Source organism: Eschrichtius robustus, chromosome 19 (assembly GCF_028021215.1).
Source record: "Eschrichtius robustus isolate mEscRob2 chromosome 19, mEscRob2.pri, whole genome shotgun sequence".
NCBI lineage: Eukaryota > Metazoa > Chordata > Mammalia > Artiodactyla > Eschrichtiidae > Eschrichtius > Eschrichtius robustus.
The window spans coordinates 55485809-55497601 of NC_090842.1; the positions used below are offsets into that span (position 1 = coordinate 55485809).

Below are 11793 nucleotides of genomic sequence, written 5' to 3' on the forward strand. Positions count from 1 at the left end.
ATTTTTGTGCCAGGTGCTTTCCTTCCTATGGTCTTTAGGGGAGAATGGTGAGGGGCAAGGAAGGAAGAGGACAAGGACAGACTCTTCTGCCTGAATGCCTCCAGAGGGTGAGTGAGCACCACTGGCTTTGGGGAAGTCTTCCCACTCTCAAGAGTATGTGAGTATCTGGTCTCCCTGGCTACCTTTCTGGAGAAGCAACATTTGAGGAAAAGGGAAACATCACAGTGCTTGTTATAAATGAGAATCTCCTCTTTATTCCACATATAAAAGCTGGTTTCTGGAACTGGATAGGGAAAGAACTTTGGCATGGCTGTACCTCTGTGTGGGCCCTAGGGATAAAGGTCTAGATTCTGGTGACAAGGCCTTTCTCCAGGTGGGAATGAAAAGTCCTGCCCCTTCAGTCCCAAATTAGGGGGTAGGAGCAACGATGTAGGGCAATTCCTTGGTGAGGTGTAAATCAGCTTGCGGCAGGCTCTTCCAGGCAAGTTCTAGGATCCCATACTGGGCAATGCCCATAGGGAGCATGGTACGTACATTGTTCTTCCCTGGGAGGGGAACCACCTCCTGGAACTCCAGAGGACCTTTAGGGGTGTGAGAGCCACCACAGAACAGGTGGTAGAACAACCGCTCCCCAGGAACTAGCTCCATGGCCTTTAGGGCCTCTTTGTAAATGATCTCTTGGGATTGGGGTTCCCCTCTCAGTAACAGTTCCTGTAGTAGCCTCTGGATTCGGGGGGACTTAAGTTGGTACAGGTCCATGAGACGGTAGAACTGTTCCATCCAAGCAGCACTGTCTTTCGCGTATCGCTCCTGCAACATCCGCAAAACATGGTACATTGCCACAAATGTCTCCCATAGAGGCACCTTGTCCTTTTTTTTAGAGATGGGCTGTGCCTTCTTTTCCAACTTGGGCAATTTGGCAAATGTGCCCTTATCCTTAAAAGCCCAGAAGTCCTTTTGAAACATCAGTGCTAGGGTTTGTTTTTCCACAGGGTCAAGGGCACCTGTGAAAATGTCTCTTGGTGAAGGATAATGGTGTTGCATCTCCATCTCCTTGCGAGCAGTGGATATCTGCTCTGCCCGCACACTCCTGTAAGGCTCTCCTAGAAGATGCCAGTTTATAGCCTTCAGGTCTGGAATCATTTTGGTAGCTAATGGGGACTTTGGTGTGGAGACAGCCAGAGGTTTTAGCCAGCTTTCCTTTTCCTTTCCTTTTATAGGAGGGATCACTTTCAAGTATTTTGGACCCTTACTGGGTTTTGAGATACTTGTGCTTCGTGATTCCAGGTTCTGCTTGTGACGGTACACAATGGCTTCAAGTTTGGCCAGATGCATCCACTCTAAGTTTTCCTGTGCAGTGAGGTCTTTGAGAAGCTGGCACAATCTGTGGAAACTATCCCTGGAAAGCTGTTCTCCTGCCTCCATCTGTTCTAGGACATGGTGGATCCACTCTACATCTGAGAGGCTGACGTCTGCATATATTTCCTCAGCCAGGATTTTGGACACAGGTAATTGTACCTCAGTCTGTCCCTTCAGAGATGGATGACGCTGCAGAAGCCACTGCCACTTGGCCCCTAGTTGTTTGCCTTGGAGTTTATGAGCTTCCATGGTCTTCTTCAATATGTGGGATAAATATGGGGTCTTTAAGTCAGGCTCTTGGGACTCCAAAACTGTATTCAAAACTTGTAGAGGTTTGGGCTTATATTTCTTCAACAGTTCTTCTTGTTTATCCATAAACCCTGTCCCTGGGAATACCCTGGACATCTCAAGTACTGTGGCCTTATCTTCCCAGGATATTTGTTTAGTTGACCCTGGCACTGGTATCTTCTCTTCCCTCCCCAGAACTTCTGAGATCAGTTGCTTGGAAGGGCTTTTCAGAACTTCAAGTTTTATAGCACTGCCTTTGACCTCGGGGATTCTTTTCTCAATAGAAGGGACTGCTTCTCTTCCTTTTAAGTCCTTTTTTCTTTCTCCTGGTAACTTAAATAGTTTTTCTTTTTTAAAGATCTCTTTCTTCTTGTCTCCCTCTTCTTCCAATGAGCTTCTCTCCTCTTCCTCCCCCTCTTTCTCACTCAAACGTTCCATCTCTTCCTCACTCATGCTTTCCTCCTTCTCAAACACTTCCTCCTCCTCCTCTTCCTCCTCCTGCACCTTCTTCTCCTTTTTCTTCTCCTTCCCTTCCTCTTCCTCCTCCTCCTCCTCTTCCATTTCCTCCTCTTCCTCCTCCTCCTCTTCTTCCTCCTCCTCAGACAAACTCTCTCGCTCTATTTCATCTAACAAGCTTTCCATTTCTTCAGAAAAGCTCTCTTCACTTTTCACACTTTTCACCTCATCCTCTTGACTGAGAAACTCTTCCTGTTGCAAATCAACTCTCTTTAGCGTTTTTCTCTTTCTTGACCTTTGTTTAAGGAATGGCTTTGCCTCTTCTTCCTCCGTTATTTCATCCTCCTCTTCTTCCTGTATGACTTCTCTCTGTTGCCTGGCCAATCTGCTTTCTTCCTCAGTCATCTTTTTCTCTTTCTTTATCAATCTTCTCATTTCCTTGGCCAGTTTTCTCTGCCTCTTAGCCAGTTTCTTCTCATCTGTGGCAATTTCTGGTTGTTCCTCAGAAAGATCCCACTCCTTGGCATCAAGTTCATTCTGTATCTTGTTCAATTCCTTTTCCTTAGTAAAGAATGACCTCTTTACCTTTGTCATCTCTATTTCTTGCTGGGTTAGTTTCCTTTCTTTTTTGATAAGGCCTTGAAGTCTCTTTAAGATTTTGCTGCTTACTTTTAATGGTTCCTTGGAAATGCCCTTGCTTTCTTTAGCCAACTTCCTTATTAATTTGGCTAGCTTCCTTTCTTCCTGGGCACATACTCTCCCTCCTCTAGTAAACTCCAGTTTTCCTTTGGTAATGGCTGTTTGCTCTGTGGCCAGTATCCTATCTTCATAGACCAGTATCTCTTCCTCTAGTGACAATTTCCTCTTAATTAGTTCTAGTTCATCCTTAGTTGGTCTTCCCTGTCTTGAAGTTTCTTGAGTCTCTTTTTTAAAGACAGTTTCCTTTCCCTCAGCCAGTCTCACCTTCTCCCAGGCCAGTTTCTTTATTTCCATGCCCAATGCCTTTTCTTCCTTAGTAATAGACCAGTCACCTCTGAGCTGTTTCAGTCCTTGGAATATCATCCTCTTTTCCATAGCTAATTTCATTTTGTCCTGGGCTATTTGGTGCTGTTTCTCAGCCAGGTTTTCCTCTAATTGGGTCAGTTTTTCCTCTATAGCAGCCAATTTCTCCTTCCTCTGGAAAAGTTTCTCCTTTTCCTCCATCAGCTTCTTCTCTATCTGAACCAGTCTCTTCTTGTACATGTCCAGGTTCTCCTTTCCTTGGTCTGATTTCTTTCTCTTCTGGGTGAGGCTTTCTTTGAGCTGGATTAAGTTTTCTTTCCTCTGAGCCAGTTTCACCTTCTCCTGAGCCAGAGTCTTCTGCCTCCAGGCTAGTATCTCCTTGGTTTTGGGGAGTTCTTCCTTATTCTGGATCAATTTATTCCTTTCCTGGGCCAGCTTTTGCTTATTCTTTATCAGTTGCTCCCTTTTCTGGACAAGTCTTGCCTCCTCCCCAGGCAGTGTTTCCATGTCCTGGGTCAGTTTCTTCTCATCCTGGATCAGTAGCTCTTCTTCTTGGGCCAATTTCTGCTTATTCTCCATCAGTTGCTCCCTTTTCTGGCCAAGTCTATCCTCTTCTTCAGGAAATTTTACATTGTCCTGGGCCAGTTTCTTCTCTTCCTGGATCAGCAGCTCTTCTTCCTGGGCCAACTTTTTCTTATTCTCCATCAATTGCTCCCTTTTCTGGACAAGTCTTTCCTTTTCCTCAGCCAGTTTTCCCTTGTCCTGGACCAGTTTCTCCTCTTCCTGGATCAGCAGTTCTTCTTCCTGGACCACTTCTTTCTCTTCCACATTCAGTTTCTCCTCTTGAGAGGCCAGTGTCATCTCCTCCTGATCCAGTCTCTCCTCTTCATTGACCAGTTCCTCCTCTTCCTGATTCAGTTCCTCCTCTTCCCATGCCAGCTCCTCCAATTCCTGGGTTAGTTCCTTTTCTTGCCATGCTAGGTCTTGCTCCTTCTGGGCCAGTTTTTCCAATTTCTGGACCAATATCTTTTTTACCTCAGCTAGCTTCCCTCCTTTCTTTGCTATTTTCTCTTCTTCTTGAGCCAGTTTCTCCAATTTCATGGCCAGTTTCTTCCTTCGCTGGGCCAATTTCTCTGCTTCCTGGGTTAGCATCTCCTCTCTTTGGGCTAGTTTTTCCTCATTCTGGATAAACTTCCTCTCTGCCTGGACCATTTTCCTGTCCTTCTGGGCCAGTTTCTCATAGTCTCTGGCCATTTTTCTCTCTTCCTGAGCCAGTTTTCTCTCTTCCCGTGCTAGCTTCTCTACTTCTTGTGCCAGCTTCCTCTTTTCTTGGGCTCGTTTTATTTCAACTTGGGCCCGTTTCCTCTCAACCTGTGCCTGTTTATATTCTTGGTGGATCTGTCTCTGCTCTTCTGTCATCAGCTCTTCTCCTTCTTCTTCTTCTCCTTCCCACTCCTGAGACAATTCTTCCTCCAGGGTCACTTCCTCCTCATCCTCCAACAATTGCTCCCTGGCCCTGGCTGACATCTTTTCCCAGATCTGTGACCATTCATCCCATGTCTGCTTCCTCTTGTCCCTCTCTAGCTCTTCCTCATCTGGGAACAGCTTTTCTTCCTCCTCATGGAGCTTCTCCTCTTCCTGAAGATGCCTGCTTTCCCAGGCTTTCTTCCATTCATCCCAGGATATCCTCGTCTCACTGTAGGCCTGTTTCCACTGATCCCAGGACTTCTTCCACTCCTGCCAAGACAGCTTTGTCTCTCCCTTAACTGGTCTTCCTTCTTGCTCAACCACTTTCTCCTCTAATTTGGCCTTTTCCCCCACTTCCTGACTCACGTCCCTCTCCTCTTCTTTGGTTTTTTTCCTCTCTTTTTTATCCACTTTTATTTCCTGCTGGACTGCTTTCCCCTCCTGCTTAGAAGGCTTCTTAGAGGGTTTCTTCTCTTCTTTCTTTGATATTCGTTTTCCCTTGGTTACGTCTGGTTCTAAAAAAGCAACTTTCTCTTTCTTGCCTTTTTTGGGAATCACCTGGGTTTCCCACAAGTCCTGCACATCCCTTTCTTTCTTTCGCTCTTGCTCCTCTTTTGTCTCCTTTTCCTTGTCTCTGATCACCATGTCCTCTCTAACTGCTCCTCCCTGAGGAAAAACTGGTTTCTCCTCTGGCCAGGCGACATCCCAGTCAAGGTCCTCAAGCAGTTCCTTACTTTCTTTCTTCAACAGGGGACAGATCTCCTGAAAGAGCTCCCAGCTGGGCCGTCGATCTGCCAGCACCTCCTGAGCCATGGTCACTAGCTCAGTGTTTAGAGCTTCTGACATTTTTGTCTGGGAACCAGATATCCTCAGGGTCATAAGACGACATAGATCGTCCCGCCATGATGAGCCATCTCCAGGGGTAGTACTGTGGCCAGGAGCTCCAGAGGCACCCCGCCCTCTGACTTTCACCAGCTTCACAACTGATTCTCTCCTTATAGGATATGGAGGGTCCTCAACTGTAACTTCAGCGTCTATTGTCTTCCTCTTGCGCCTCTTTATGGGTTTCTGAAGTGTTGCTTTCCTGCCTCTTTTGTCACGTATCTTCCTCAGCATCTTCAGGGTCAATGCAACATGATCCTTTGAGGCATCTACCCCTGGAGGCTCTTGTTCATCATCTTTTGAAATCTTTCGTATACTGGAGGTTGAAGACCTACACTCCTCCCCCTCAGTTGGTGCAGCTTCACTCTGATCACCTTCACCCTGTAAGGGACCTGGCTCTGTGCCAGTCTCTTTCATCTTCTTGAGGCTCCGCAAAAATTTTCGGGCTATAGGGAGAATCAGGAGATGTAGATAAGGGAAGCATGGGAGGCTTAAATGAAGCCCTTCCCAAAATCTGGTATGAGCTAAGAGGAACTGCCATAACAGATGTAGCAACAGAGGGGGCTGAGGCCTTTTTTTAAAAAAAAAAAAGGCATTCTCCTTGCTTTATTCCCAGTGCCTTCCCTCCTCCCTCCCCCCCCCCCCCACCTCTGTCAAGTCTTACAGAGATAGGTTTTGGAGTCTCTCTGAATTTGGGTGGATTCTTCCTAGGAAGGTTCTTTTCTGTGAAAGGATCTTTCCACTTATCTCTGTTCCTATCTGATACCTCTTGACCCACGTTAGCCTTAACTACCCTGCCTCTTGGGGACCCTGAGGCATTAACCAGATCACCCCATACATACTATGCTTTCTGCCTCCTATTCGGCCCCGTCTTTGGCCTTTGCTGGGCTTGTAGGCAACTTCAGGTTCTTCAGGAGCTGTATCAAGTTGGTTGGAAAGGGCGGTAAGTTCAGAAGCCCCTGAGACATCTAAAGAAAAAGTAGGCTTTTCATCACCCAGTGATAAGATCAGGTTTTCATTCAATCGCTGCTCCACTTGGGAATGAAGGATTTGGAGATCTGTGGCCCGCATTCCCAGCAGCTGGTCCAGGGTTTCTTCCCCAATCATTTCCTGCCTATGAAAGTCAAAGGAGAGGAAGGACCATGCTGAATCAGGGACAAGAGGGAGAATGAGAAGGAAAGAACTGCTATGTAACAGGCAGGGGACTTGACAACATGACCAACAGAGACAGCGTATGTAAAGAATGGCAAAGAAGAAAGAAAAAGTCTAGGAAGCCAAGATGGTAATGCATGGCGTGACCTGTATGGGGCCTTCAAGGGTAGGAGAAGAGGGTGAAAAGGGGCACTTGAAGAGGTAGGGGACAAACAGGAATAGGAGAAGAAATGGAGAAAGGAGTGAGCAGTTAGGGGATCATCAGGATAGTCTAGGAATGGAAAAAGACTATGAACAAGGAAAAAGGACAGGAAGAGCTAATGAACAGAGATGAAGAGACAGTGAAGACAGAGAAGGGAAAAATGGGAAAGGGGAAGAAGAAAATCAGAAGCTAGTAAAGAACTGAGGAAGGCACAAAGAACTTACTGCATCTCCCGGAAAGTATCTTGGTTCTGGATCAAGTTTAAGAGTGAGGTCTTAGAGTGGATTCCAGTCTCAGCCATGAGGCTCAGGGCCTTATTCCTCACTCTTTCATCTTTGTCCATTAGTCTTTGGGCCAGAGGCACGGCAAAGAGATACGTAATCATTCCTAGACGCTTCAGCCCTTCACAGGCTAGCTCTCGGATCAGTGGATTGTAATTGGTTGTATCATCCAACAGACGATGGGCTGTTTCAGTGCGCAGGAGTGGAGACACCTGGTAAGAGGCAAAGATTTGCCCTAGTGCACCAATACAGCACTGGTACTTCAGTGGAGAAGCATGGATCATAATACTGAGAATTGTCTCTATCAGGCTATTGATAGCTATTTCACTCATCTTTCTTCCCAGCCAACTGCAGTTTGCTGAGTCTGTAAGCACACTGTAAGTTATATCCTTTGATGCTCTTATTTCAAGGAAGTCTTCATCCTCCTTTTCACGTGCATATTCTCCTACATCACTTATAGCTCTTGCCCTACCGTGCCAGAAGAAGAATTGTTGAGACTTGTCCCATTCCAGTTCCCGCATGGGTGAGTGCAGGTTGCACTGTAGGTATATCGGGCTGCCCTGTGGCCAAAGACGGGCACGAATCACTGAGTTAGGGATGTAGCAATCAGGAGCCAAGAGCCATTTCTGCCCGTGACCAAAGTAGTATCGCAGTATCTGGTAAGGGTTGAGTCCATCCCAGGTAGTCAGCTGTAGCTGGGGAGGAAGCACATAATGGGAATGAGGAGGTTTTTTCACCTGCGTCCAATCAGCTTCCTTATACAAGGAATCGTGTCTGAAGGAAGACAGTAACACAGGGCTCCCTTGCTCATCTTCTTCTATGACGTGTGGCACATTATGATCAAAGGCGATGGCCCGATTATTGACAAGTTTCTCCAGACCCACTAATTGCTGTTGCCCTCGTCCAAAGTAGATATACTTGGGCACAAACATGGTCTCAAAGGAGAAGAAGAAGCTTGGTATGAAAGGCTTAGGAACTTCTAGCACTTCATCTGTCATACCCATAAGGGAAAGGTGAGCCAGCAGGGCTGAGGGAAGCAGTTTTAAACAGGACACCAGATAAAGACTCTGGTTGAAAGTGACAAGCAGGTCACCCCGGTCATTTGCAAAGCAGAGTGGGCCAAAGTGCAATGATGAGTCCAGCATGGCTATGAGTCTACCATGGAAGTTCCAGATCCGGACAGAGCCATCACTGCCACCCGTGACAAAAAGACTCAAGGATAGGCAGACATCAAAAGATGTGATGGTACACTGGTGCAGAGGCAATGTCTCTATGAACGTTGAGCCTTCCTGTGACCCAGAGGACAGAAAGTCATGGAACTTCCAGAGACGCAGGCAGTTAGTCTCCGTGATGGCACCCACAGACTTGGGCAAGAGTATCAAGTGTGTTAGCTGACAGCTGCTGAGAATGCTGGCGAGGGGCTTCAGCTGCACTCTCACCCCTTCAAGCACAGCTTCTGATAGGTGTACATAGTCATCCATTCCATAGGAACAGAGCAAAGAGTTTTCTCGGCAACCAGGAAGCCCTCCAGGCAGTGTAGAGAGTGCTAATACAGCCCCAAAGTGCATGAATTTCTCTATTTGGGCACAGCTGTGCTGGGAAAGCACTCTGATCACACCACTGTGGTGTCCAGAGAACATTAGTCCTTCTAGACCCCGACCCAGGTGGAAATGCCCATAAGCCAGGCATTGTACCAAGTCCTGAGAATCTGGTGAGGTGCATATAAGATACTTGGCTGGGCAAGGGCAGCGGGTTGTGTCAAATACCAGCACATCTGAGCTGCCTGTTGCTACAAAGAGCTCCTCTTTATCTGGGTCATAGGCCCAATCCACAGCCTTGTCCAGGATTGAGAAGGGCCAGGTGATAACCAGAAGATTCCCTGTTAGTGGGGACACAAAGCGCAACAAGCCATCCTCAGTAGTGCACAGGATCCGGAACCAGTTATTGCCACAGCGGACCCGACGTATCTGCTGGGGAGCAGAGCCACAGACATTGAAGAGGTTATAGAAGCAGGGCAGACTGCGCAAGGAGAAAGAATGGGTAGTCTGGCAGAAGAAAGTAGTGCTATCAATAAACTGGAGTTGATACAGTTCCTCGCCAAGCTCTAGCTGCCGCAGCAGACTCCCTGAAGTCAGGTTCCACTCCTTGATTAAGCCTTCTTGGCCGGCTGTTAGCAGGGTGTGGGCTTCTGGCCGGCTGCGGATACAAATCACCGATGAGAAATGGGCCTTGAAACTGTGGAGTGCGTGGCCCTGATTGAGGCTCCACACTTGGATTTCCCCGGTCTTGTTTCCGGCATAGAGAAAGCCCTGCTCAAAACAGGTGAAGCAGCAGGTGACTGAGGAGCCACTGGTGGTGGAAGGGAACCTCTTCACCTCTGCCAGCCGGCCGTGGCCCTGGCGCTCAAGGACCCTCACCACAGTCTCACACAGGGCTACAAGGGAGCCATTGGGGCCATTCAACATGATGTTGTGGACAAGCTCATCACCAGGCATGGAAACCATGTGGGCTATTTGGAGACCCTTGCCACTCCACTCCATGATCCAGGTGACCACTGCCCCCAGGATTCCCGACAGAAGCATCTTCATTTCTGGGTCATAGCAGAGGCAGTTGATGTTAAAGCGGCAGGGCACTATACTCAGGGGTTTGAATGACTGAAAGTGGTCCCCAAAGAGCCGCAGGAGCAGATCACCACAGTAGACCACGAGGATATGAAAGGAACCTGTGTGAACCATGGACTGGATGGGCGGCAGTCGTTCGGTCATGGAGAATGTTCTCTTCTCCACCATGTCCTCAGTTTTGCTCTTCATCCATACCACAGCCTAGAAGAGAAAAAGATGGGAACTGCCTAGAAAAGATAGTAGAAGAAGAAAGGGCAGAATATTCAGCTATTTTTCTCTTGCTAAGGAGAAACTGGAAGACTCTAGAGTGATTTTACCCCCTGGTTTTGGGAGTTGGAAATATTGTAGAAGCAGGAAACCTAGGACTCTTTCCCTAACCTTGGCCTACTTTAGGAGAACCATAAAATCTGTCCAACACAGAGACTGTAATTGGAGAAAGGATGAACGGGGAATCCTGGATCCAGGTCACTTTCATTCAAGGGGTATATCTTCCTGGGTTAATCTAGGGTCAGAACTTACATGGGCATGGCCCCTGTAGAATGGGCTAAGAAGAAAGGCTGGGTAGTTTTACCTGTATTTCTTTTGTGCTTGTTGTCACCCACGAGAGGGAAGCAAAGAAGTGGGCATCACTGAAGTAATAGCATATAAGTGGCATATTTTGAGGATGGCGAGACTCTTTGAACAGGATCTGGGACCGGTCACTCAACACAACCACATCAGTCTTTGGGTCATCTAAAGTTTGCTGGGGAGAGGCATGGCATAAACTAAGAGACCAGGAACACATGCACTAAATATATTATCATACAAGTCACAATTGAAGCAGTTCTCAAAGTTACGCCTCAGCCCCAAGGATCACTCCTGTGACTCCCACACATGAACAATTTATCACCTGTGGGACACTACACTTCACAAGCGTGTAAAAAAACCCCCAACACAAAAGCGAACCAAACCACTATAGGGCCTATATGGGCAAATTTTATGGTGTGAGCACAGGGGAAAACTGTTCTTCCCAACATGTCCTCTAACGTTCTCCCTCCTATCTAAAAGGTACATATGCCATAAAAGACACATTTAACAGATTACAAAGGCAAGTGCACTGCCATATGCCCACATGTAAAGTAACACAGTATCCCAAAAGTCAGTGCAGCTTTATTAAAGCCTAAAACTGCACTAAGTAAGACTTTTAGGACACCCTATCTGGCCTTTAAGTTTGACAGAGGAAGATTTTTTATGTGTGTATATATATACACACACACACACACACATATATACACATTTTTAATATATACATTATATATATATACACACACACACATATATATACACACATTATATATATATAGACACACACATACTATATATATATGTGTGTGTGTGTGTGTATTATCCCACTGTGATAGAGCATGTGCTATGAAACATGCACCTGGGATCCTTTTACACAGAGCCAGCCATAGCAAAACTGAGGTTGGCAGATGTTCTCTCTGCTGCCTTCTCCATTCTCTTTTAGAAAAATCTCTCTTCCCAGAGGGTTGGTTCTTCTGAAATGCTTCAAAGTGTTAACCTCTCACCATCAAAATGTCCTTGCAAGAGGTCTCTAGACTCATGTGGAAGTTGATGGCCCACTTTCTACTAAGGGGACAGTTGTCTTTATCATCTACCCTGCCTGCTTCCTGCATAGAGGATCTATGCTCCTCTGAAGTGCTCATAACTCTTAAGATAGATAGAGGCCAATAACATGTTTATGTTCTACATATACATTACCTTGCTTTTATGTATCATGTCATTTATAAGGTGTTTAAAATCCTTCCACAGGGGAATGAGTCTGGGGGAAGTCATCACCTTGATTATCCCCTGGCCCTCCTCAGGATCGTTGTTTAAAAACCTGTAGGAATACAAAAGAGGCCAGCTTAGCCACTGATACTTTTTGAGGAGCTAGAAATCAGAAGGCAAGATCCATGAACTCATGTTTATTGGACACTTTTTGAATGTCAGGAACTATGCATAAGATACCTTCTCATTTAATCCTCACTGCAGCCCAGTGAGGTAGGTATTACCTCATTTGAGAAAACTGAGGCTTGGAGAG

General features: G+C 46.6%; 1 protein-coding gene across 1 annotated transcript; it reads right to left on the reverse strand.

Annotated features, from left to right (window-relative positions):
- Positions 1 to 408: 408 nt before the first annotated feature.
- Positions 409 to 11546, reverse strand: WDR87 (WD repeat domain 87). The gene is made up of 6 exons (XM_068527125.1): positions 11472 to 11546; positions 10282 to 10452; positions 7033 to 9911; positions 6297 to 6568; positions 4000 to 5900; positions 409 to 3909 (listed from the first exon to the last, which is right to left on the reverse strand). The coding sequence occupies exons 1-6, from the start codon at positions 11544 to 11546 to the stop codon at positions 409 to 411; spliced, it is 8799 nt and encodes a 2932-aa protein (XP_068383226.1).
- Between the last annotated feature and the right edge of the window lie 247 nt (positions 11547 to 11793).